This window comes from Sturnus vulgaris, chromosome 8, assembly GCF_052056855.1.
Source record: "Sturnus vulgaris isolate bStuVul1 chromosome 8, bStuVul1.hap1, whole genome shotgun sequence".
Lineage (NCBI taxonomy): Eukaryota > Metazoa > Chordata > Aves > Passeriformes > Sturnidae > Sturnus > Sturnus vulgaris.
In genome coordinates, this window is record NC_142250.1 from 21,999,425 (window position 1) to 22,026,971 (window position 27,547).

The 27,547-nt window shown below is 38.9% G+C and overlaps 2 protein-coding genes across 9 annotated transcripts in view; both read left to right on the top strand.

Annotated features, from left to right (window-relative positions):
* Positions 1–7,408, top strand: part of LOC148223023 (uncharacterized) — a 53,986-nt gene extending 46,578 nt beyond the window's left edge. For 3 of the 8 annotated variants that reach the window (XR_015805161.1, XR_015805160.1, XR_015805159.1), the window contains 2 exons: positions 4,820–5,334; positions 6,550–7,408. Coding sequence is in view for 1 of the 8 variants with exons in the window: in XM_088169124.1 (XP_088025250.1) it covers positions 4,820–4,853 (34 nt within the window). In the remaining 7 variants the exon portion in view is untranslated. Of the gene's footprint in view, positions 1–4,819 lie in introns of all 8 variants that reach the window. The other 5 variants (XR_015805155.1, XR_015805158.1, XR_015805156.1 and 2 more) reach the window with 5 other exon arrangements.
* A 4,192-nt stretch (positions 7,409–11,600) lies between these two features.
* TNKS2 (tankyrase 2) overlaps positions 11,601–27,547 on the top strand; it is a 29,793-nt gene continuing 13,846 nt past the window's right edge. Inside the window, exons 1-13 of the mRNA XM_014875380.2 lie at positions 11,601–11,820; positions 16,947–17,171; positions 18,132–18,227; positions 18,910–18,946; positions 19,251–19,326; positions 20,571–20,665; positions 21,202–21,268; positions 22,926–23,112; positions 24,044–24,165; positions 24,649–24,740; positions 24,852–24,930; positions 25,865–26,036; positions 26,674–26,753. Coding sequence (XP_014730866.1) covers positions 11,616–11,820; positions 16,947–17,171; positions 18,132–18,227; positions 18,910–18,946; positions 19,251–19,326; positions 20,571–20,665; positions 21,202–21,268; positions 22,926–23,112; positions 24,044–24,165; positions 24,649–24,740; positions 24,852–24,930; positions 25,865–26,036; positions 26,674–26,753 — 1,533 coding nt within the window. The 5' untranslated portion in view covers positions 11,601–11,615. The remainder of the gene's footprint in view (positions 11,821–16,946; positions 17,172–18,131; positions 18,228–18,909; positions 18,947–19,250; positions 19,327–20,570; positions 20,666–21,201; positions 21,269–22,925; positions 23,113–24,043; positions 24,166–24,648; positions 24,741–24,851; positions 24,931–25,864; positions 26,037–26,673; positions 26,754–27,547) is intronic.

A 27,547-nucleotide genomic window follows, 5' to 3' on the forward strand; every position in this document is an offset into this window, starting at 1 on the left:
CAAAGATCTGAATTAGAGCAAGACTTTATAGCAGGGAGGAAACATGACCTACAGATAAACCAGACTATACACACTCCAATAACCTGCAGTAGCCAAAGTACAGTAGAACTCTTAGAGCTGCTGCTATGTCACACAGTAATTTTAACTACCAAAATGTATTGTGACTCCATTGCTGATATATAGTATCAAATCTAAATCCAGTTTTCTTTCTTTCTAAGTCTTCCGAGTAAATGGGTTCAATTACCCACTGAGACTTCACTCTTGCAGATAATTGACTACTCAACCACCTTAAATTTGGCTTTGGTAGCCAGGCTTAGAGGGCTGATGATAGGATGCCTGATGCAGAAAGTGTATGCATGGATTTAGAGTGGGTGAGATATAAGCATACATCCTGAGAAAATGCTTAGTTTGCTTGCTCTTTCTTAATCTGAAAAACAGGGCACTGATTTCCTGCCAGGGGACACTTTTGAATAGGAATGTCTGGAATTGCCTACTAAATTTGGTTTACCTTGGAGTAGGAGGCAGAGAGCAGGAGGAAATCACAATGAAAAGAAATGGATATCAAGCTAGGGAAAAACTGGGCTAGAGGCTTTGTATCTAGAGGCTTTCTTCTGTCTCTGAGCAGATGCTATGACAGAGCCCTATTTTTATGGGGTCATACATTTTCTTCAAAAGAGACCCAGAAGGGAGCACTGCCAGTTCATGTTGGTCCTTTTCTCCCATTACAAATGTCATAATGTAAATGTAACATGCCAAGAAAGAACCCAGCAAAAATAATTTAGATACATTGTCTAAATATGAAGGGAAATTTTAAGTCTTCATAAATTCTGTATTTTCACTGTAGCTGTTTTGTAGCACATTTGGGATTATCTAAACATCATTACTCTGACAGAAATTCAGTCTTGGGTGTTACTTAAAAATAATACCAAAATCTTTTAATGTCCTTGAGCAGTGCTAAGCACAAGGGCTCTAATTCAGAGGAGATGCTGGCCACTGCCCTTCCTTTGCTTTATTTCCTTCACCTTGTGCCTCAAGTGATGCAGCACAAAATTTAGGAAAAGGTGACAGCTAAAATGACACGTGACATTTTAAGAAGCACGTTTTCCTGACATTACATTTCTCCTCCTACCTCTTCTTTTTTGTCCCTGTAATTAGAGGAGCTGTTCTTGTCGCAAGTGTCTAACAGCTCTGTGTGCCAGTCTTGGGGCTGGGCTCACATATCTGCACAACAAACTCTCCAGTGTGAATAACTCATCCCTGGACTGAAGCAAGGCAGGCTACTGGAGGAAATATAACAGGGACTCAGTGTGCCATTCTTGCCCAGAGGACACAAAGGGAAGGGATCAGATTTACCCTTGCCTCTTCCCACTTGTAGCTAACAGAAGACAGTCAAGAACTGATTCAGTGAGTCTTTCCAAGAGATTTAGGGTCATGTCAGGGGTTTGCTGAGGACAGAGCAGGACCTGAGATGAACTCCTTTATCCTGAAAAATTACTAAGAGTAGTCTTATTCTCCGTTGCAGCTGAGAGGCAGCTTCCTAGATGAGCAGCCTGTGAACTCCAAAGCAGTGCCTCTCAGAATCAGTAAATTAGCCTTTCCATATGCTAACACACCAGGTGCAAAAACATGGTTTTGTGTCAGTGGGGCTACTGCAAACACATGCCAATTTGGTAGCACAAATGTACAACTATTAACATATATTTTAAAGGAAAGGCTCTACACCCTATTCAGAAGCAACTTAAAAATAAGAGAGTGTCAGTTTCACATAGATAAACTCAGAAGATTGACATAAGATAATAAAAGGTACATAGCAAAGGAAAAGAACATTCAAATAAATCCCTGCAGGTCACTGTGGCCCTGCTTTGAATTCCTTCCAAATTTATCCTGGAGTGTCAATGCCCATGTCAAGTTGCTTTTGTACACAGCACAACAGAAATGGTCCAAGCTAAGCCTCAAACAGAAAAAAAAAAATCCATTATTTCTATCATATTTTCCCTTCTTAATCACTTAGTAACTTAAAACCTTCCAATAGCTGACAGAAAATTTGCTAGTTAAGAAGTTGTTTAGAGATGCCTGAATTGAAAGACAGAATGTGAACAACAATCAAGGTACCAAAAAACTATGAAAGATATTTCTCTGTGACTAGTCCCTGGAAAGGTTGTTACTGTTTGGAGCTTTTTTGGTAAACATACCTTTTCCCACAAGAGAAGGGATATAATTTTTCCTATTAAGTATCCACAAAGTGGCAGACAATTGTCAGTCGCTGCTGAAAACATTCCCTCCTCACCTCCCAAAATTCAAAAAATTCTTAGACTTTTTATATGCAGTTCTTTTATTGCTTGAGATTCTTGGTTAACATTTATGTAAATAGTTCAGTTTAGTAATTTTAAGTGCTGCGGTGTTTTGCAAAAGAACAGGGTATAAAACATCCTGTGTGCAGAATAACAATTTAATTTGTTTGCCGTATTTCTAATGCAGTTTTTAGTCCAACAAAAGCACCATTTTTGCCTAAAAAATCAAGGTCTTTTACTGATTTAAAATTTCTGGTTTGAAACTTTTTGACATATAATTCATATTATGTTTATGGTGGTTTCTCTTCGTTCAACTTCTTTTTCCCTAAACAATGCACAGAAGGCATCCAAATGGCACCATGTTCTAAGATTTATCACAGTGCTTGGCATAAGAATTAAAAAGAACATCAGACTTTGCCATTACTTGCAATAACCACATGGCCAGCTGCTTTGCACAATTCCTCCCAATATAGACACAGAGGGGCTATATTAAGCCTTGTCACAGTTTGAATTTGGAACCCCTGTCCAAAGAGTATCATGTCACCTAAGCCTTCACATTTGTGCTAGGAACAGCTAGAGCAGAAGCAGGGATTTAAAAGAGGAATTAATTGGAAGTGTGCCTGAAAAAAAAACCGAACTGACAATAAATCTTCTGTCTAAAGTATCTGGACAAAGTGTAACTTAGAAATTAAAAAGAATCAGTAACCAGGCAATTTCAAAATACAAACACACGATCATGGATTCCTTGTTTTTTTGTCAAGAAAAAGTATATTTACAAAGTAAGTCAGTAACCAAAGGTTAAATCTGGTTCCTCAGGCTGCTTTCCTAAAGGAGGAGCTTCAGGGCTGTGTCAAGCTGACTATGTGTCCATACATACAAATCTCTGTCTTAAGTAATTCTGTGCACTTGGCCTGTGTGGCAGCAGAGCTTGGATGTCAATGTTTCTGATCAGACTAATAATAATAGCAAGGCTATGACTACTCCATTATGCCAACAGAACTGTTTAGGTGTTCTAATATTGCTTTTCTGAACATCTGCTTTTACTTCACTCCTTTTTCATTCTTGAATTAGCTCTTACCACACTTACAGTGAACTCTTCTACCATCCTAACTGTGTAATTCAATAAAAACTCAGCTGGGTAGCTCAATAAAAAAGACAAGATAGCTGTATAAATTCTGTTTTGCAAGAGTTCACACAGCAGTGTTGTACTCCCTGCCCAGCCTCCATCCATCCTGCTGCCTCACAAATTCCTTGCAGCCTGCAGCCTTAGTGGCCCTGTGCAGTGTAAGGCACCAGCTCACACCATGTCTTAGCCCAAGCTTCCAAGTCAGCATCTGCTGGACAAGGAGAGTGGGCTTTAGAGAGTGGGCTCAGGGCAGCCATTAATGGATAACTTAGATTTAACCACTATGGTTTCCCATAGTTTTTTTGAACAATGTAAGTAGCATGAATATTTGTTTAATTTCTTACTATACTGAGCATATTATCTTCTGATTTCTGGTTCTTCTCTTCAGGGACTTATTAAATATTCCTTTTAAGAATGTAATGAGCTCAGCATCAAAGTACATTATAAATCTGTCCAGAAACAAATAACACAGTGCTGTGTAACGTTAGCTAAGGGAATCTGTAGTAGATTTATCTCTTTCTCTCCCACTCTTCTGCCAGTGCAGAGGCAAAGCCTTCAGATTCTTCTCCTATCCTAAAGGGACTGGCAGTTGACCAGCCTAATTAGCAAAGCATTTAGGCATGCTACTGAACTTCCCAGAAGCAGGTCTCTCTATTTAAATCAACATGACTACTCCAAATATTCGAATACTTTGCTAGACAGAACTAGGCCACATGGAGAAAAAAATAACTAATTCAGCTTTTAGCCAAGGTGGGCTGCACCTATAGGACTCTGTGAGATCTCTGCTAAAAGCAGACCAGTTCCCCCTCAGAAGATGGTGTTACTGTGTTGTTAGATGCAAAAGACAGTCTGTACTTCACACTCTCGGTAAGGTAAATTCAACTTCCAGAACTTCCTTCTCTGTGTTACCTAAGTAAATGCCAAGTGAGATTTGCTCAGAAAAAGTACAATTTTATTTTATTCCAGATTTGTTTTGCTAAAAGCTCTTTTGGCTAAATTGGAGGATTCCTAATACTTCCTGATTTTTCCTTACTGTGATTGCTCTGTCTTGGATAAAATTAAGATAGGCATGTATCAGTTTCTGTGGTAAATCTGCACTGTGGCCTCTCAGATCTTTGCTATGGCACAGACTGCTTTTGGATCACTCGATGTAGCTATAAAAAGGGAAAGTGATAGTCTTAATTGCATTATTGAATACTGTTAGAGAGTAAAGTTCCTGAATGCAGAAGAAAAGCCCTGAGCCATTTGTGCATGTGCTGTCATCAGTTCTGCAGTGCTCTGCACCGTTCTGAATGGATAGCTGACTTTGCTGGTTTTGTCAAACTACTCAAATGATAATTTGTTTGCCTACAATTTAAGATTCCTAGTAACTAGCATGCATTCCATTTTTTTTTTTTCCCAGGAATACCATTTCTCTTGGATCATATACAAATTAGGCCAACTTGTATCCAGTGTTTATCTGTTGCAGAAGATTTCTGTTTACAAGCTAAGAGGGTCACAAGAACATCTGGGTCCTGTCATCTGGATTGCAAGGGTTATTCTAGTCCACACTAAATAGTTTCCATGCAAGGACAATATTGAGGAAGACAGCAGTAGCTCTGCTCCATGGGTTGTCTAGACAGCAGAGAAAGGATCATCAGTGAAATTATTTCTGAAGAAAAACAGTGAGTAACCTAATGAGAAAAAGCTATTTCACTGTTAGATGCCTATGGGGCCTTTGTTTGTGTGCACACATATTGTGTGCAGAGACAGCCTTTCAAATGTCTTTAAGGCTTTAAGATCGTCATCATGCCCACTTCTCCACACCAGTCTAACCTTCCATTCAGCTGTTCTGTTTCCAGTCTTGAAGTTGTTCAAGTCATGAGGCAGATCTGGAAGTAAAATAGGCTCCCACTGGGCATTTTCTGGGGAAGTGAGGTAAGTATTATGTATTTCTCATCTTGAAGTCCAAAAGGCCTGGCTAGATGAGGCAAAGAATTGAAAAGGAAAGAGACAAGGATGACCATTCATGCTCCTGGAACCATTCCAGAGAGATAGAACCTGAGATATATTTAGTTTTAACCTCGAGTAACCTTGCTGTTGAAATGACATCTTGTGTAACTTCACCTTAGCAGCAATAGTTAGCATTTATGTAATTATGAAAAGTAAAAATGACCTACTTTTTAATTATAAAGAAATGTATTCAGTAACCTCTAAAATATAAAAAGGAAAACTTTTAAATATATTTCCCAGATAGATAAAATCCTCATTACACAGCATTACCTTATACACTAAAAAGTATTGCCATTTAAAGAGGAATTTATCAGGTATTTGGCATTGGCTGTACTGGCCAAGTACAAAGTGCCATGGTAAATAATCACATTCCCAAGTGAAATTTAGCACCATTTACTATTTTTAGGCAGTCATATTATTTCAGTAATCAAGACATGTTTGATAAAGAAGAAAATGAGTAATTTTCTGAATGGAAAAATTCTCTTCCGTGGACAAATAAAGACATAAATTACTGCCATAAGGTTTCATATAAACTATATAGAAGAAATCTCAGTTGCTTATAATAATTAGAGAATAAAAAAAGTAGATTACAGAAATAATCCTAAAATAGACTGCCTGAATAAAGTCCTTAAAATTTTCTCTCTTGCTAAAAAAACAAAATCCAGGGAAAGGCCATGTATACACATAAATTAATGGTATGTTGCCATACATTTTTGTCCCTCAACTGCAATGGAAACCAGTGATACTTAATTTGCTAATATTTTTCCATCCTTTAAATGTATAATATTGACAATAAACAAAGCCAACAAATTTACTATTCTATTTAAAAATTGCTTTACTCATGGATATGGTATGTGTATGTGTATGTGAGAGAGAGAGAGAGAGAATGATGCTGAAGATATTTCACTTATAAAATTATTTTATAAACTCCAGTGTAAAATTCAGTATGTACTCTACTCTTTTTGAGACATTACTGGTTACAATGAATTTTAAGGTATGGGAAAAATCCTCCCAAAGGAGAAGTTTCTAGTTGTAATGTTGGTTTAACTCCATGATAACTTATGCTTAGTAGGACATATACATAACTGTGTTCACTTCTCATAATCCTCCTTTTAAAAAGAAAAAATTGTATTTTTGTAGGTTTTTACTGAATATTTCTGGCCATCAGAGTGTGACTCCAACAATCATTTGAACATGTTTCCTACTTTCTGTCACTCAGTTGAAAATCTGCATAAATATATTCTTCCCAGTAAGTCTTAGGATTTCAATGGTTTCATGTCTGATTTTAATATCACTGTGATGACATTCCTTCTTCTCATCACAATTCCTCTTCTGAATCACTGCCATGGACTACTTTTCAGCAGGAGCCTTCCATTAGAAATACTGAAATTCACTGGATTTGACAATTATTACTTCATGGTGAAACTATAAAAACTTCTCAAACTAAGTAACTTTTTCTTAGGCTGAAGTCAAGAATAGCCTGTTCATTTTCCTGTTTTTTTTTTCCCTAGACTGTGGAACTAGCTGTTCCAAGAAGCCATCATTTGAATTGTCGAGAAATTGCCTTTCAAAGATCTGTCCTGAATAACAACTTGACAATCTATGTGCAACTATTTGGAGTGGTACAATACTACGTTCTTAAAAAACATTACATTTAGTTTCTTCTTTGCTTTCCTTCACACCGCCTGCTCTGTATGGTATTTACATACTATAGGCAACCAATTTAGGTATTGAAATTAGAAGTATATGCTTCTTATGCCATCAGTGAAAATAGGAACAGTGTTTCAGAGGGTGATTAAGAGTAAAACACTGAGAAACCTTCCTGCTTGGTCAATTACTTGGAGGACCAGGACACTTCTGTTAAATGCCCAGGACAGATTGTGAAGATGTCTGAATCTCCACAGAGCCCTTTAAATATTTTTTTTTGCTTTTAATTGGGACAGAAAACAAATACCGAAATTCGTTAATAAAATGTCACTTGAACTGCAATTTAAATGCATGGAGAGTCTCTTGCTACTTATTGGTTGCTCCTCTGAAATATTTTCCCTTAAGATGATTTTTCAAGAGTATTGCTCTTTCCCTATTACTGTCTCAGTCAGTTCTACACAGATTATAACCTAATTAGCCCACAATTTTTTTTCTTTTGATTGGCTTCAGACAAAATTAGTTTCATGGCCGGACACCTATTCTGGTTCGCCTTTAATTGCTTGTAGCATTTTCATATTATTATACCTATTTGAGGTACAGATGAATCTGTTTTGCTGGCATTCCGAGTCAAGGCTGATCTTTGGCCCTACTGCTCCTCTGCTCCTTGTGGTTTCTTCCCAATAAAAAATAGAAACTTTCCAGGCCTCTGTCATATTCCCATGTTGGCACCCTGTGTAATTCTGCTTTGCATGCAAGGAGCCTATGCTTTTAAAAAGGCTCTCTGTCATCCCAGAATATTCCAGGCACTACAGAAAAACAAACAAGATCTCCCTTTAAGCCCTCTAGACATGTTTCTGTCTAGCAGCTTTTGACAGAAAACTGGAACAATTTTAAACAAATCACAGACATCCTGGACCAAAGGCTTTTCTTTCTGACTAATCTAGTTTCCATGAACTCTCATACACTTATCTGTGCTGCTGATCTCTGCATCACAAGCTTCTCCCCACCACTAAAAAGAATCTTCTCTAACTGCTGTCACCACAGCTGGTCATGAAGCTGCTGAACAATTATCTTGGTTGCTGCAGACACAGTATTTTGATATCTAAATGGGCCTACCATTACAGTTTGTTAACAGCTCACATTGTATTCCCATCTCCTAGAGGCACCACTCGGCTTTGTGTTTGCTCCTCTATGAAAAGCTCAATCTCTCAACATTTCACCATCTCCAGGTCTCTTCTTTTTTTTTTTTTTTAAATCCCTTTATTATTCCAGGACAACATTTTATAATTGTTACACTCTACCCCCATCTGCTGGTAAGATATAGGTAGAACATATAAAACAGAACTATTTACACATGAGTAACTGGCAGACAAAAAGTGCTAGCTCCTGCTGGCTTAAAAGACATAGCCAAAGTACTTGATGGATGAAATAAGAAGTGGAAGGGAGAAAGTTTCTTTCAAGATCCAGTATTACACATATTTGCTGATGTACATACAGCCTGTACTACTTCGATTTTGCAGTAAGCCTGTATTTCTTAAACTGATATTTTCATTTAGAAAAAGAAGCTTACACTGAGAAAGTTTATACTATAGTCATAAAAATTTAGTAATAAAAAACAGATCACTTCTGCTTCTCTCCAAAATAAACCTTTTCCTTTATAGGAATATTTTATTATTTTCTGATGTATACATTAATTATCCCTGGTTTGGGCTTTTTTTCCAAGTCTCATCTAGAAATACTTCAAATTGAATAAATTTTAAATCATTCTCTTCTTGGAATAAGCTAAATTTCTGAACTCTTGAAATGTTCTATTTATTCTAGCATTTTATTTTACTCCTGTGAGCAAGGCAAAGCACTTCATGGACTAATTAAAAAGAACTGGAAAATCCTTATAATATGAAGGGTTGACAGCTGAAAATCCTAAATCTGATGGACTGCCTTGTAGATTGGCATGAACAATGTCTCTCCCCATAAGTAAGAAAAGTAAACCTTAATCTCCTAAGAAGAAAGAAAAAGCATTTATTTGTAAGGCTGCTTTAGTCTTTCCATACACAACAGTCCCTCTTTTTGGTTTTTTTGCTATATCTTTCTCTATTAATTTTTATTTTTCCTTTTTCTTTATTTTTTCTTTTTTCCTTCCTTTTTATCTCCTTTCCTTTCCTGCCCTCTAGTGACCAACCAAGCATGTTTCTAAACAAACTGAGCACACTTCCAAAATACTTCATGTTTCTGTTTTGTGAGGTTATGCCACCAGAATAAATACACTTGGTTTATCACAAATTACACTAAAAGGAATAACAGTGAAATGGTTTTTTTGAGTTGTTCATGGCTGAGCCTCTCACATTAGGTTAATAATAGGTGCCTCTAGAAAAGTCCCTACCACATGTATTGGGTGGGATTTGGCATGTATTTCAGTTATGGTTTTCTAACCATGCTATTGTACAGAAGAAACAAGAAAAATATTGGATATTATATTTTATTATTTTCTCATATAATAAATAAACGTAACAAAAAAAAGGCGGGGATATGTATGGTGAATCTCAGAAGTCACTGTGAAGGCTATTAATAAACCAGTCCTAAAATATGCTGAGAGTCTTTGCCTCCTTGAATTCAAGGTTAATTGAATTCTGTTCTTACAGTATAATATTTTTTTAACTGTGTCTATTCATAAAGTTTCCCACTCAAGCTATCACAAAGACATGCTGGAAAAGGAAATCAGGCTACAGACAATTTAGAATGATAGTATATTTTGGGTATAGTGATGTGGAGAGAATGTAGAGTTTATTGCAGGCCATGCTCTTTATAATCGTGCTCCAGTGGAACAGTGAAATATTGTTCTGGATTTAATATTATTTAGAACACCTGAGGAGCAGGATGTGTTTGTATTCACACAGGTATTCGCACTTCCACAGATTTCTAGATACAAAGTCTCTTCTTTAATTTTGAAATTAAAGCAGTCAAGTCAGAGCATTTGCTACTTCTGCTGTGGGCCCAGAGACGGGTTTGTGAAGTCAAAAGCTTGTATAGTTTTTCCAGCTATGCTAATGGTGATAACAAAAGATCCCAATGGCAGCATTGCAGGTCTTGTCTCCAGTCTGTGGCCCCTGCAGGCAGGAAGGGAAGCTCTCATAGTGCAGACTTTGGAGAAGCTGGGAAGGTCTGAGAGGGCTGCAGGCCTGTGAGCCACATTTGATGACAGTTTATGCAGGGACATTATGGCCCCATGCAAAGCAGTGCATGAATTATGTATGTGTGGGACTCTGCCGTAGCCTGGCTATTCCCTGCCTGCTGAGCACAGGTTGGAATTTAAATGGAGATACAGAGAAAAGCTAGTGGGATTACAGAAAACACACATGACCAAAACACGTTTGTCAAAGCATGTGGTTTCTGCCCCGTGCTGGCTGCATTCTTGTCACACTGCTACTGTGGCTATGTGTAAATTACTAAACTGAACAGGACACAGACACAAGCATCAGACCTTGATCTGTCACTAGAGCATGGTGACAGCCTGGTACAGCTTGTAGTGTCACCCAAAAAATTCCTGGGTGCAGTTTAGGCATGAGCATGGACTAGGGAGAGAAAATTTGGATGTAAATGCCTTGTTTCAGTGGCAGGGATGTTTGACAGAATGGAAGTGACTAGAGTGTACAAATGTGCTAGATCTTTTTTCTTGTACTTAAGTAATTTAATTTCCTAACCGAACAGTAGTCTGCAGGATGAATTGTGTTTAGAGGTACTCATCTCTGCATTTGCAACAGGAAAGGATGGTACCGATCCTATTCAACTACTTTTTCCAAAGTGTTTTAATATGGTGTGAGCGAAAAAAAACCACATTTCAGAATCATCAGCTGAATTCCCTTCTAGTCAGTCCCACCCGGGCTCAGGCTTCCCCATCAGGCAGATGAGGCTTCCGGGGAGTGGTGATGGGGGGACACTTTCTGTTCTCTTCCAAAACCTTGAATTGGCAAGTCAACTAACAGGTTTTTTTGATATCTGTTTTTCGAGATTAATAAAGACAACCGTGTCATTTATGTTGTAAAATTTCCATTTCATAGTTATTATGCAAGCACTCAACTTCCTTGGAGTCGCAGTATTTCACTATATAAGCAACTGTGCAAGGATCACGAAGACATTGGCACCAAAATGCAGTCTTACACATTGCGGGGGGGGAAATCCCTGAACAGAAAAATCCCTACATTTAATCACTGAAAGCAGCTAAGCACGTTTGTTCTCCTGGGCCGAATCGCTGTACTGTACTTTTGTCTGCTCATCACCCCTTAGAGCGGAGAGGGGACAGGTCACAGCCAGCCCCGCGAGCCGCGCCCCTCACGCCGGGATCCCCTCAGGCCGAGCCGCTGTGGCGCCCCCTGGGCGCCCCCCGCTCCCGGATGGAGCCGCAGCACCGCGGCCCGGCGCTGGGAGGCTCCCGCCGCGCGCGCCTGCGCACGAGGCCGGCGGTGCCCGGATCCCTCCGCCGGGCGCAGCGCCCGCCCGGGAGCGTGTGCGGAGCCCCGCGGGCCGTGAGGGGCGGCGGGGGCTGCGCGGGGCCCGGCCCGGCCATGGCGGGGCGAAGGTGCGCGGGCGGCGCGGCCGCTCTGGCTGAGGCGTCGGGCTGTGGCGCGGCGGCGGCCGAGCCGGCCCGGGAGCTGTTCGAGGCCTGCAGGAACGGGGACGTGGAGCGGGTCAAGAGGCTGGTGCGGCCCGAGAACGTGAACAGCCGGGACACGGCGGGCAGGAAGTCCAGCCCTCTGCACTTCGCCGCAGGTACGGGGGCAGGGGGAGCCGGGAGGCAGCGCCGCCTCTCCGGGGCGCCGGGCCGGGCCAGGCCGTGGGGCAGCGCCGGGCCCTCGGGCCTCGCCGCCCGGGCCGGGCACAGCGTGGGGGTCCGAGCGCTCCGGCGGCCCCTGAGCATCGCCCCCGCCCCGCGGCCCTGCCCGGCACCGGGACCGAGCCGCGGTCACCCCCGCAGTGGGGGTCGCCGGGCGGTACAGCTGCGTCTTCTCGCTTATTTTCTTTTTCTTTTTTTTCAAAAAACAAACCTCATCTGGCTTTGGGGACACATCTGGAGTGGGGTTTATGCTGTTCGTGTTGTGACACGTGAGCTCTGACGGGGATGCATGTCCCACGCACAGTTCTCGTGGATTTCAGCAGGCCTGTGCATTTTTAAAATTGAACTCATAAAGGTGCTTGTCACATAGCACCGTTTCTAAGCGTTTTGCGTTCTTATCTTTGACAAATGGACTTTGTTAATTCAGGACGTAAGTAAGCAAACAATTGACGTCACAGGACAACTGCTTTCGCTGGCAACAGGCCAGAAGATTGTATCCCACCTTTTCAGACAAAGACCTGACTGTCACTGTTGTTTTCATGTTGATTGTTTTGGTTTAATTACAGCCTTCGATGTAGCACCCCAAAGCTGACAGGCTGCAGAAAACAGCAGCTTCTTTTCACCTAAACAACAAGGATAGTAACAAAGATGTTTGTTGCTTTATTAGATTGTCTTGGTAAATGTTTCTGCTTCAGGTGTCCTTTTCTCAGACTTAAGAGGTCTACGTTCTTGAAAGCCTCCTCAGGACAGCAGTATTTCATAAATTCAAGAAGTTTGATTCACAAGAGAGCTCAGGAGACAAAATATCCTGTCAGAGGAAAACAATTTTTGTAGCTATTTTTTATTATGCAGCAATCCTGCCTGTCCACTTATAAACTCTGAACTTCTAAACAGCTGTGTATGTTTTAGAGTGTTTTGGAGAAGTGAGGGATTGTTTTTATTTGCTTTTTGTTAGTTGGGTTTTTTTTTTTGCCTAAGATGTTTCTCATTCACTATATTGACCTAGTTTATGTTTCTGAACAGGGGTGATCTGTCTTGGATTTAAGTAACTCCTGATCTGTATAAATATTTTTCTTTAAAATTGCACATCCAGAAGTTCATGTAGTTGTTAGATTTCTAATGTTAAACAGGTTGGTGTGTAAATGGGAGACACTGTTGTCATGCCTGAGTCTTTTTGAGACTTGATACAGAGAAATTAATTGCTCCTCTTACCGGCCTGTGGAAGATGCTGAGTTTCTGGTGAACATGTGATAGAAAACACTTGTGTGATTTCTCGATGGAACTCTCTTTAGCACTTCAGGTTGAACTCTGCTGTTGTCAACCCACCTGCAATAGGCTCTGTGTGAAAGGTGGACATAAGTAGCTCTTGGACTTGGGCCTGACGGGTTTTGTTTGGTTTGGCCTTTCCCCTGTTATTCACAGTTGGAGTAATACTCACAGCTTTTGTTTTTGCCTCTAAAGGAGTCACATTCCAGGAAGTAAAAAGCAAAAATCTGTTGTATTCCTGCTTTGTTTATCCTAGTTACCTGGGTGTTCTTGGAAAATACCTTACACTTCTCTGACTAGTTTCATTCAGTTTCAAGACTTCTTTTATGGAGGACTTGGAGCTGAAATACACCATGTTTTGTATTGCCTTTTTTTTCTTTTTTTAGTGGCATTCTGGGTCTGAACTTAGGTTCTGTTTTTTACATCTTTTCCCAGATCTTACCTAACAATTTTTTTTAATAAACCAAATTCCTCTTTTTCCATGTGTCAGTTTGTAAAGGTGGATTTTGAAGTAAAAGATGTGAAAAAAACAAACAAACAAAAAAGCTTCAAGCTCTCCCTGGAAATATGTCATTATCAGAAGTAATAGATATTGGAGTTTTGCTGGAGGTTGCTCTTTGGATTTTTTAGTACACAACTGTGTGTGTGATAGTTAAGTTATCCTGAAGGTTTTATCGAGAGCCCACTACCCTTCACAATAAAAGAGGCTCCATCTTCTCCCATCAAAAGCTGCAAATACTTCCTCAAGTCTTTTTCATCCCAGCGTGTGTCAAAGTTCAAAATATCACAAGCTTTTAAGGACTTGGCAGGTACCAAAATGCCCTTCCTTCAATCTAAAATTAATAAAAAAGGGTAGGGGAGAAGAATTTGAGCTAAGTTCTTCCTGTTAGCTTTTTATCCCATCAAAAGTAGCTGAATGTCAATTGTGTCACACAGTGACTGTAAATAAATACCTTTTTAAAATTATGGACAGTTGTACATTTCTACTATGATTAATAATTGGGAATTGTCAGCTAAAAATTTGCGAATTTCCAGGGAACAAGTGCAGTGAGCTGCTCAACTGTCACAGGTAGTAGAAGAGTATCAGCTCGAGGCCCTGAGTAGCCTTTCTTGTTGGCAATAAAAAACAAAGAGTTCATGATGATAAGACCATTACCTTGCACAAGGTAATTGCACAAGACCATTACCTTTCACCTTGAAAGCTGTGATGCCATTTAGGTGGTCTCTTGATAAAAGCTCAAGAGCTAAAGAAAACCCCAACCTCTTAAAGCAATGTTGGGGTTTTTTTAAAGTGTTGAAATAGTTTTTACTGCAGCCAACTAATGGTAAAACAGAACTGTTAGAGCAGGCAGTGACTGCCTTCCCGTGATAGCAAAGGCTGCCCCTCTTTCACTCTCGGGGAAAACAGCAGAGACCACTGTGCAGCTTGGCCACTTCCTCTGTACTCATGCATCCTTTAGAAAGTAATGGGAAAATGATTCCCCTTCCATATATGGTGCCCTGTTGTACAGATGCTTCCCCAAGGAAGTCAGGAATCCTGCTGTGCACTCAGTGCTGGAGAGAAATTACAAAAATTGGTGTGATACAACTTAGTTCATTTCATGGATATTAAATTAGCTGCAGGGAGTTGAGGGGTGTTGCTGTACTTAAGGTACTTTCTGAGTAGATGCAGGCTTTGCTGAGAGAGAAACTGTGGGTTGGTTATGAATTGTATCTGATTGAACCTCTGTGTTAAATAGAGGGATCCAATGGAATTCTCTATGCCTATAATAAGGTTTACCTACAACTAATTTTCAATTGTGGTGTTGATTCCTGCTGAGGTATTTTACGTGTAAAAACATTGCTTTACATCAATACTTTGAGGGGTATGAATGCTTTTTGTACAAGAATGACTGGTTTAGCTACCAGATATGGAACTTCTGGACAAAGAATTTGATCAGAGTCTTTTCTAACATAATTGCAACAGTCCTGGAGAACTTTTTTGGTACTTAAAGAAGAAAATACCAAGCAGTCTGTCCTCAAATAATAGTTTTGATTATGTGTTCGCAGAACTCTGGCATATGTGAAGGTCTCTTTTGAGTAGTTTCTCAAGATAATTGAGTATGTTTTGAGTATATATTCAAACTATAAACAGAATTTTTTGAAAGCTTGAAGAAGCAAGAAAAATATCAGGACACATTTAAGAAAAATAATGGTATTTATAATACTTAGAATAGCTGAACGTACTTAAGAATTAGAAACATGATGCCTATTATGTAATATAGACAATAAGGCAGCATGGGTATGGCTACTATTATTTTTTTTGCCAGCAAAAATATGCATGTATGTGCAGTGAATATGATTTAGTGTGCCTTTGCAAATAAATTGGTTTTGCGTGGACCATGAGTCTGATCCAGTTCTCATCCCAAGTATGCTGAGCTCCTGTTCTCTGTTAGGACAGGCAATGTGGATAAGTGTCATGGTGAGACTCAAAAGTGAATATTCTGTAGGATCTGCCGTTCTATTATAGATAAGGTGCTAGTAAGCTAAGACTTGTATTGTTAGTATTGTATTTTGAAGAAGCACATTACCAGTGTTGTATTTTGAAGAAGCACATCACCAGCATAGCCTTGTGTCTGTTACTGGAAAACACCTTGAAGTTCATCCAGTGATTCAAAAGGTGGACGTAAAATGATGGTTACAGTAATGATTAACCTGTGGTGAATGTGGTTCCTCACTAGACTTTTGAAGGAAGAAGAGTAAAGTGAGAATTTAACTAAACTATTTCTGAATACTTGTCCAGGCCTTTCTCTCTGACATATACAGCTTGTCTACAAGAACTTCTCTTGGCAAGTGGGATCCAGAAATTGCCTGATAATGACAGTGGGTTTTTTGGGAGCTCCGGGTCGTGAAAGTGCTCCTTGCTCCAGAAGAGGGATTAACTGAAGTCAGGTTTAGTGAAGAACGTGCTATGAAAAGCTTCAGTCACAAATCAAGACTGAAAGTTCAGTTATAGCTGGAATGCTGACACTTGTATGCTTTGATTACTTTGTCACTGAAATGCTGTGTTGATAGCAGGAATATACGTCATACACAGGTTATGGTTGCAAGGACTTAAAACTACTGTAGACATTCTATGGGTGATCTGTAGCAAAGTTTAAATTTGCTGCAGTCTGCATATCAGTGGTGTTGGCAACTTCATGGCTATTCCCTCCGAGGGGAAAGCTCAAGACTTCATCCAGATTTTGATCTGGAAAAGAGTTTGTAACTCAGATATTTAAAGAGCGCCAAATCCTGCACACATGAATTATTTCACAGAAGGTACTTGGCAGAAGACATATATGGCAGCTAAAATATGGCTCCTACCTGCCCTAATAATTGCTGAGACCCGCAGAGACATTCGTGGAACGTTTGAGGTGGCCTTTGGAACATAACCAGATAAGTATAGTGGCTACAAGCAGAAATCCTAAAGCGTTCTGGCCTTGTGTGGAGATAGTAGAGCAAATACAGATAAAGTTTGATGTCCTAGTTCATTTGCCATTACATAAGTATGCAAGATACAACTGAAATTTGAGGGAACCCTATCAAGATATTGTTTCTGTAATCTTTAATATTATTTTTCTACAGAGTTTAATCTAATTTTTAAGAGTTTCAGAAACATCCTTAGTGTGTAAATGCTTCCGTAGTAAACCATGCCATTTGTGATTCTCTTTAGGAGTGGTTACTGTTATTGAAGTTTGTTGGTTTAATCTGCATGTCTGGGGAAGGAATTTCTCTTACCCAACCCTGAAGCCTTTTCTCCCTTTTCCTCTTCCAGGTTTTGGTCGGAAGGATGTAGTTGAATATTTACTTCAAAGTGGTGCCAATGTCCACGCACGAGATGATGGAGGCCTTATTCCTCTCCACAACGCTTGCTCTTTTGGCCATGCTGAAGTTGTCAATCTGCTCTTGCGGCACGGTGCAGATCCTAATGCTCGAGATAATTGGAATTACACTCCCCTTCATGAAGCTGCCATTAAGGGGAAGACAGATGTCTGCATTGGTAATTTTCTCCCACTCTTCCTGTGGCTGACTCACTTGTTTTCACTGTGAAAAATCAAGGACCCTTTAAAGACCATTTTCACTTTATGGAGCTATGGCTGATACAAGGGTTAAAAGTAAATAACTTCCATAAACTTCAATTCACATGTCACTTTTACAAGATATACAAATTTTTGGATCCATTTTTTGCAATAGTGTACCTATAAAGGTTCACATTGACATCATGGGGAAAGTGCTTTAAAGTGACATGGTGGAGCTAAATTCTGTTTCAGCCTAGACTCTTATGCTGCCTTCTGCTTCTGATCACAGTGCAGTGGAAAGAACAGAAGTGATCTTAATAATGGATTCATTCTGTCTTATGTGTAGCATCTGTGTTAAATTAGTTAAGGATGGGAAAACTTCAGTTATATTGACTACCTGTTTTGCCTACCCAGTTCTTAAGAGGAGCTCTTTAAGGAAGACGTAGAAAGTTAGACACGTAGTCAAGAAACGTCTGATTGTGTGGTTTGCTGCAATTTAACAAAGCTGTAGAGCTCTAGAATGCTGTACAGATAGCATTGTCTGTTTGGCCTGAATGTGGGTGCAACATGCACAGCCTGCCACTGCTGTCTGCAGGTTAGGACAGCACAGGATTTGGGGCAGCATGCTCTGGAGGAAATGCTCTGATGGAAAAGAGCTGCTGAGTTTTTTTGGTGGGTCAGTCACAAGCTTTCAGCTGGGATTGTCTCTTGTCAGTCTGTGGTTGTTCTCTTTCTGATCTGCTTTTTTCTCTTAAAATGTGTCTAGACATGTTTCATCGGATACACTGGTCACAGATGACATTGCAGAATGCTGACATTAAAAATTTGAGAAAGGAAGTTAGGGTGTTTCTTTTGTTGCTTGCAGATTACAGTAATGATATGTCTCATAAACCTTGTCTAGTAGAATTGTTTTCTCATGGAAGACTTTGGCATTTTTGTAGTACTGTTGCAGCATGGTGCTGAACCAACCATCCGGAACACAGATGGAAGAACAGCTTTGGATTTAGCAGATCCGTCTGCAAAAGCAGTGCTGACTGGTAAGTGATAATCTTTGGATTTCTTTATGACTAGTAACAGTCGAACTGATGTAACACAGTAGTTTGGAGCTTGTCCTTTTGATACTACTTAAACTTGTCTCTGGTTTATAATTCTAAATAGAATTCCCTTATGGCTTTCATCATCTCAGTCATGGCATGTTCTGGATAGTTCATCATGCTAGTTCAATGATGAACTGTCAAATTTTTTGAATCATAGAATGACTTAGGTTGGAAGAGACCTTAAAGATCATGTCATTCCAACCCTCCATCATGGGCAGGAGCATTGACTAGACCAGGTTACCCAGACTCCATCCAACATGACCTTAAAAATGGGCAGGCCATGTTTTAAGGCATGGGCCTTAAAAAATCCAGGGGCAGGGAATCCACAACTTCTCTGGGCAGCCTGTTCCAGTGCCTCACTACCCTCTGAGTAAAGAATTTCCTCCTAACATTTAATCTAAATCTCTCCTCTTTTGGTTTAAACACATTTCCCTTTGTCCTGTCGATACTTGCCTGTGTAAAAAATCACCCTTCCTCTTTTTTTAGAAGCTCCCTTTAACAACTGCAAAGAGTATTTGTAAGTACTTTAGCAGTTCTCAAAATTTTAGAAGAGGAGGAGAAGTAGTGATCTTCACATATAGATATTTATTTGACAGCTAAAGAATGCCCTTTTGTCTTCTAGGTGAATACAAGAAAGATGAACTTTTAGAAAGTGCCAGGTATGTATGTTTGGAAAATAACTGGAATTAGTTACATTTGTAGGATTTTTTATAATTAATATATAGATATGTAGTCTTTGGTGCTTGCATTCCATCTAGATGCTAAGCTTTGGCTGTTTTCTGTGACTGAAGCTATGAAAGTAGTTGCATAAATGCATTTTTGTTTTCCCTTTAATGTGACAATAGAGAGGGAAATGTGCTTTAGATGTGTTGAACATTATCACAGTGAAAAATATCAAACCAGAATAAGCTACTAAAAATTGGGATAAGAATATTTCTGCTCACTTCATGTCTTGTTTTTCAGGAGTGGAAATGAGGAAAAGATGATGTCTCTTCTTACACCATTAAATGTTAACTGTCATGCAAGTGATGGCAGAAAGGTATTTTTGTTTAAAACCTGATTTAAAAGTAGTTATCTCTTACGTGATCCAGTTATCATTTGACCAGATTTTTAAAATGTAAAAAATCTATTTTCTTCACTGTCTATGGGAAAATAAAATCCCACCTCTCTAGCAGCCAGCTGAGTTTTTTTGTTTGTTTGTTAGTCTTCAAAGGACTATGCAAGTAATTCTATATAGGAGCAATAAACAAGCACCTTTTCAATCGAAACGTCTGCTTGACTTTCATATCTGTAGTGATAAAGAAGCGAGGCCTTTTCACAGATTTTTTTCCCTATCACGGAGAAACACACAGGCACTTTGACATTCACCCTTAGGCAAGTTACTGCTCCTGTTTCAGGAGCAAGCTGTTCGTTGCTGTAAGTAATGGTAAAGAAATACATTGAAAATTATCAAAATCCTGAAAAATCCTGAATCTTTTGGGTTTAGCCCCTAGCCTACAGAAAGTTCAGGTTATTGAGTATCACTTTTTGGCATCCTTATCAAGTGTTTGTACTCATTGACTAAAGTTTTGATCCAGTTACTTCACCTTTGTGAGGCTTTGTGGTAAGATACTGCGATCTCCAAACACTGATGCACCTCTGTTTTCTTATCTAGTTATGAGGTTAATCCTCTGGGAACTGTAGAAATCTGGTTCAATGGATGGATTTGTAAATGCAGAGGAAAAGATTTCTCCTCGCTAATTTGTAGCTCTGCCATTAGTGCTGCTGATGCTTGAATGCATTTGCTAGAAAAGGTGGTAGAGCAGTTATCTGTCTGCTCTGTAGAGAGTGAGAATTTAGAAAATATGAAATTTCCCCCACACCCCACTCACTTACTGCACTCAAAAATGTGGATAACAATCTCTCTTGATAATTTTTAAATTTATTTCACTGACTGGCAGAGAGACTTCATAGTTTAACAGTCATTGTTACTAAAGGTCTTCCTGCTTCCCCTTTCACAAGGACATAGTTTGTGCCAGCAAGTATTTATAGCTATGGTAGGCTAAAAAACCAAAAATGGCCTTTGTCTTAATGATGGAGTAAATTTGAGATTTATGTTGACTTCAAGAGTAGTCAGTGAACAATGAGCATAGTCATCAAATTCAAGTACGCTGGGTTATTTTTTAAACTTCTAAGTCTTTAAGGGCTTCAGCATTTAGTACTGTTAACAAGTTGTGAAAAAAAGAAATATAAAATTAACCTTGATTTTGTGTTACTGATGTATTCTACGTTCTGTTGTTTCAGTCTACTCCATTACATTTAGCAGCTGGGTATAACCGTGTAAAAATAGTCCAGCTCTTACTGCAGCATGGAGCTGATGTGCACGCTAAGGATAAAGGGTAGGTTCCTTTTTCCCTTTGTTCAGAATAAACAGAATTTGTTAAAAATCAAGGTGAAGTAAAGAGCAGTAATACTGTTTTAACCACGAAGAATTTCCAGCTTGAGACTGTTCTGTCACCTTTAACCTTTCTGTTGTGACAAAAATGCAAGTTGATTAGTTTTCACGGGAGAAGATATTACAGCATTGTTCTTGTGAAAAAGGATAAAACGAGGGTCACTCCTGAACATCCCCTGCAGATAGTTCTTCCTGTTTAGGGTTCCAAGTCTGAGTGGAACCATTTCATCTGCAGTAAGACAATACAATCACTTCTCATCTTCTGATTATTTTAGATATTTACCGTTCTTATAAATGCTGATGGGCTTTTCTGGTTTCTTCTTGGGCTGCTTATTTCCTGATAGTTTCATTTGAATATTTGTCAGTATTTTTGTTAAATGTTCAGCATAAAGCATAGTACCAATTCCAATGTGTTAGATGTATTTGAAATTAATATATGTGTACTAAAGTAATCATCTTTCTCCTTTTTCTTCTATGTAGAGATTTGGTGCCACTTCACAATGCCTGTTCCTATGGTCATTACGAAGTAACAGAGCTTCTCGTAAAGGTTGGTCTTTGAAGAGATGAAACTGCATATTAATAAATAAGAGCAGTTTATAATAGACTAATACAAGTTGCATTTTTAAATTTTTTTGTAGATTTACAAAACTTAATGATAAATTGCTTTTGCTCTACATGTTAGTGATTATTAAGCTGGAGCTACAGAATCTTCTGCTTGCAAGGAAGCTTTTTCTTTACAAATGTGCTTTTGTTTTTAATTCTCTCTGCCCCAAAGTTGAATATTTTCATGCCACCAAGTAAGTACTGCTTATCTCAGTCTTTCTACACTCACCAAAAAAAAAAAAGGCACCGAAATAACCTCTACAAGCTGAATGATATTTTGAGTTTGAAAGCAGAAGAATATTTTAGAAGTCAAACCAATAACAAGTGTTTGAAAAGAATACTGGTAAAGATAATAAATGTTTTTAAATTAAAGAGCAGTCAGTCTTTCGAGGAAATTACCTTTACAACGTCAGTTCTGGCCCTGAATTGTAGCCTTCACCCCAAAGAAAGAGAAACCTGTCAGTTTTCCTACCAAAAGGGAACTCTTGGAACCGAAATGGTTTATCTGGATTATGTTATTCTTGAAGATAAGTATGATGCACATTAAATTAGTGGCTTGAAGATGTGGGCTGCAACATATGTGTACTCCACCAGAGGAGTTTTGAGCTGTGCCTATTCTCAGCTGCCACAGCAAATCAAGATCATTATAACAACTGAGAGTGCTCTGTTACCTAACTCGACATTTGGCTGCTCAGGGAATAGCTCGTTCTGTTCTATGTGTTTCAGCCCCCCACTAATTCCATATATCTTTCTATTTGTTTAGCAAAAAATTAAGTAAAAAACCTATTGAAATAAGCTTACATTGTAGTAAGTATAAAGAGAAAGATGATTTTTTTTTTATTTCAGGAGCCAGTTGTAAAGTGAGTTTTTACAATGGGGGTACTAGACACAACCCCACAAATGAACTTTTGCCTGTACACTACTGTGTGTGTTAATGATTTAGCTAGAGTTGTATTCCATATTGGATTTCTGCTTCAGAGAATTCTGAATTACTTACTGCAAAGCCATACAGCCTTAAGAGAAGCAATGGGAAAGAGCATGTACTTGCTTATAGACTGAACTTGAAATGCAATCAAATGTTACTGGAGAAGAAATATACATATATTACTCATCCAGGAGTGTTATTTGTAGAATCTTGTACTTAAATGTTTTGAATTAAAATTAACTTTGAGTGCCCATCTCATTTTAGATACCGTGGCACTCATATCTTGGGGGTTATTCACAGAACATGTATTTATCTTAGTGAAGCTGGTCACTCTAGACATTTTCTAGAGCTGCAAAGAGCTAGAGCTTGTTCACAGGTGATTTGGAGAATGTGAATATTTCTATTTCTCAAATCTGACCTGTAGCAAAGCTTCTTTCCTTTCTGAAAAGACTTGCTAGCCTTTGGCTTCTTTGAATGCACCTGTGGGACTCCAGGTGATTAAAAACCACAGTATGCTGAAATGTTGTGTTAGATTGAAAATTAGGGTCTTGGAAACAGTTTGCATATAAGCATTGATTTTTTATTTTAACAGTCTACTGTATTAAAACTAATAACATAGTCTTTTTCTAACGTCCTGGTTTTGATTGCATCTTTTTTTACCCCTTTCCCTTTCAAGCATGGAGCATGTGTGAATGCAATGGATCTGTGGCAATTCACCCCTCTGCATGAAGCAGCTTCTAAGAACAGGGTGGAAGTATGTTCTCTTTTGTTAAGTTATGGTGCTGACCCAACACTGTTGAACTGTCACAACAAAAGCACCATTGATTTGGCTCCAACGCCCCAATTAAAAGAACGATTAGCATGTGAGTATGAAGTGGGATCAGTTCTACAATTACAGCCTGTAATGTGTAATTAGGTTCCCTAGACAGTGACCTGCCAGAAGCTAGATTTGGAAAATGCTTACACTTTAAAAGTAATTGTGCAATGTTGCACTGTACATTTCACTGTATATAATTTGAAACTGCTGTATTTTCTGAATGTAGGCATTTAAAATAATTCTATTGTCAGTTTTATAGTCAAGTGGTTTTGATGGGTTGTGTAACTTCTCCCCTATTACATGCTTTCCCTGATGACTTTGCCAATACACTTTCATTTCCTGTACTTGTTCCAGTCACTGCATCGAGATTGCTGAAATACTAATTTTTATTCTAGGGTTTTTTGTTTGAAGAAAATAGAAAATAACTGTTTAGAATGCTAAATATGTTTGAGGGTGCCACAATCGCTGAAAGTTCAAAGAATTCAATGCAGGGCATTGATTTTTGTCCAGCAAACTTAGAGTTGAAAAGAGTGACCTCAGATTCTGTCCTTGAGTGGTGAAACAAGAACTTTCTGGGATATTTACAAAAATTATCAGTAAATACTGCGCTAGACTCCATGCTAGCATCTAGAAATGGTTTTCCAAAACTAGGTCAGAAGTAGAGATTTTTATATGCTTGAGTTAGTACCTATGTGAACAGTAGAACCTACAGAGTGGTGAGTGAAATAGACTTTGTGCAGCCAGTTTGGATCCGTCTGACTTTGGTTTAGAAACAAAGCAAAATTTGTGTAGTGTTTTGACTTAACTAACAAGTCTCTGTCAAGTGATGTAATAGCTTGAGTCAGACTTGGAAATGTGTGCTCCATGGTTTGCTGAATAAAATAATTTTGTTTTTTTAACTGAAAGAAGCAATTCTCTTGATCCTTCTTGAGTCATGGAGTGTAACCCTCTGCTATGTATTTCTTCTGTTTTTAAAGATGAATTCAAAGGTCACTCACTGCTACAGGCTGCAAGAGAATCAGATGTAGCTCGTATAAAGAAACATCTTTCCTTGGAAACAGTGAACTTCAAGCATCCTCAGACACATGAGACAGCATTGGTAATATCTCAGGATTTATTAGTGGGTTTTGTATATATTGTGGCTAACCTAAGTATACTAGGTAAGAGTTTAGCAATAAATATTGCAGTGTCAAGTGTTGTAAGTCAGACCAACCTGGAATATCCGGTGTCTAGCTAAGCAAATAACACTGATAAATATTTTTTTCATAAAATTGATGTTAAGACTAATATAAATTACTTCGGCCTGTTTAGATTGTCTAAATGTCTGGATTTTGTAGTATAGTCTCATTTTAAGCAACAGCAAGATGGTTTGATGATTTCCAGCAGCTATTAGGAAGGGGAGTTCTTGAAAATACCAGAGTAAACCCAAAAGCCCATGTGGAATCCTCCAGGTTAATGAGTGTTTTAGGGGTTTTTTTCTGTTGTCTTTGTATGGCAGCTCTTAACTGCCAGCTGATCAGCAAGTCTTAAACCCTGATTCTGCTAGCTGGTTGTTAATTGTAAACTTTTTTAATGTTTACAGCACTGTGCTGCTGCATCTCCATATCCTAAGAGGAAACAAGTGTGTGAATTGCTGCTGAGGAAAGGAGCCAATATCAATGAAAAAACAAAAGAGTGAGTGCTACAAATGAATACTCTTAACTGTTTGCTTAGAAGATTTTGCAAAATACAATTTGAATGATTTATTTTTTTCCTTTTTTAATTTTTTTTGTTTTTGTTTTGAAGCTTCTTGACTCCTCTGCATGTGGCGTCAGAAAAGGCTCATAATGATGTTGTTGAAGTAGTTGTGAAACATGAAGCTAAGGTACGAGTATCATACTTTTATTGACATTCATGTACTCTGCAGGTTTTCATACCATGACAATGGACAGCTTATGTAAAATAATTCATTTTGGAAGGTTCTAGATTTATTGACTACAGCTATAGACCATCAATCCATCACTTCAGATTCTATACATCAGAGAATCATCCTTAGTTTGGTCCTGTTTTTAAGAAATGCAGATGTAGTTCTCTCTATGAACAGAAAACTTTCAGTGTCTTATTCAGTGCTTTGTTGTCCAGCAGAAATAACGAAATACATAAGGAAAAAAAGTGGGGGATGTATGTGCACAGCAAGAAGCTAAACTGAGCTGTGTGACAGACTTTACATGATGTATGCAGTAAAAAGTAAAATGAAGGCGAAATGTTAAGTCATAACACAATGATTAGTACAAACTTCCACAAAAATGAAATGTGGAGAGACTGTCTGTAGTGCTTGAACCCTCCAAGATTGGGAGTGTAATCTCTCTCATGGAAACTTGATTATAGCCTGACTGCTGTGAAGTTTCCGAAACCAGAGGAAGGGTAGGGAATAAAAGTAAGGTTCGGGTGCAGAGCTTTAAATTGTTGAGTACGCTTTGACTGAGCCAACACATAGGAAGTCCTCAGTCTTAGAAACCACAATAAGCCAATGCAAGTAAAAGCTGTTCTACATGTTAGCACTGAAGATCTGTACTATGAGGAGCAAAATAGTGAATTACTCCTGTTTGTGGTAAAAATGCACTAGATTATTCCCATGCCTCTAAAAGGGGGCTACTTTATGAACTGTTTTTGTTTGAAGTCTCATCACCTTTGGAAATACACTAAATATGTTCTTTTTATTAAAGTAAGGATACTACTTGTGAAATGTTCCCAGTCAGCAATGAAAACATATTTATTACTAACTTCATAGTAGTATTTCTTGTCTGTGTTATTTTTAGGTTAATGCGTTAGATAATCTTGGCCAGACCTCTCTGCACAGAGCAGCACATTGTGGTCATCTTCAGACATGCCGTTTGCTGCTGAGCTCTGGATGTGATCCTTCCATCGTGTCTCTGCAGGGCTTTACAGCCTTACAAATGGGGACTGAAAGTGTGCAACAGCTACTACAAGGTATGCTGAGTTATTCAACATCCATTGTGGTGCTTCATTTTATTTGCCATTCATGTGCTGTCAAATAATAGTGAAGACTGGTCAACAAAAAAAAATGTTCTACAAAAGACAGTACTAGGTGATGTTTTATTCCCTACTTACAATGACAATAACAATACCATTTATTGTCTAGATCATCAGAGATGAAGATTTTGAGGTATATCCACCTGGAACAATTTTATTAAGATCCTGACGTAGGGTGGGGGGAATCTTAAAAATAGAAAACCAAACCAAAAAATGCTTACTTTGCATTTGTGAGTGGAGGCAACAGTGTACATAGATTTTCAAGAGTAAGGTTTGGATATTATAATACATACGTAAACTTGATCTGGTCTAATTCTGAAAGTGAAATAAGAATGTTTTGTTGGTTCCACAATATTCCAAAACATACTGGAAGCACATTGCTGAAGTCAACTTCCCAAACACTATTACCTCTAACAGCTATAGTCGTAGATAGTAAACAGAAACAAAACTTGTCAGTAATTGATTAACCTTATTTCAAGAATTCGCCTTTTAAAAAACTCAAGTTGTTTCCTGTCTTAAAAAATTTCTTCAACTGCCTACACTTACCTGTCACGCAATCTCATTTATTTTACAGAAGGTATCCCATTAGGTAATTCTGATGCAGATCGACAATTGCTGGAGGCTGCAAAAGCTGGAGATGTGGATACTGTAAAAGTAAGCTTAAACTTCTCCTTAAAAATAAGAGGGGATTTGTCATGGTTTAACCTCAGCCAGCAACCAAGCCCAACACAGCTGCTTGGTCAATTCCCCCCAGCAGCACGGGGAGAGAATCAGAAAAGTAAAAGCTGGAAAACTCGTGGGTTGACATAAAGGCAATTTAATAGAGAAAGCAAAAGCCACATACACAAGCAAAGCAGACCAAGGAATTAATTCACTACTTCCCATGGGCAGGCAGGTGTTCAGCCATCCCCGGGAGAGCAGGGCCCTGTCTTGGATAATGGTGACTTGGGAAGACAAATGTTCCCCCTTTCCTCCTTGTTCCCCCACTTCATGTACTGAGCAGGATGCCCTCTGCTCTGGAATATCCCTTTGGTCAGTTGGGGTCCCCTGTCCTGGCTGTGTCTCCCCCCAGCCTCCTCGGCAGCGTGGCAGCACAGAAAGGCCTTGGCTCTGTGTGAGCCCTGCTCAGCAATGACAGCAACATCTCTGTGTTATCAGCCCTGTGTGCAGCACAAATCCAAAACACAGCCCCATACCAGCCACTGGGAAGAAAATTAACTCCACCCCAGCCGAAGTAGCACAGAATTATGTGTCGGTGTATAATTTCTCAAAGCAAGCAAACAGCCCTTCACTGACTGCTTTAGAATTATGATCTGTCCTAAAATCTTTGTATTACATCGTTATTACAGATCAGAGAGTACAATATTCATCACCTGTTTGCCTTATATAAAAAGCATTAATAAGTCAGAGGTGTAGATTTAGGAGCAGGTGCATTTCTTTCTTAGGAC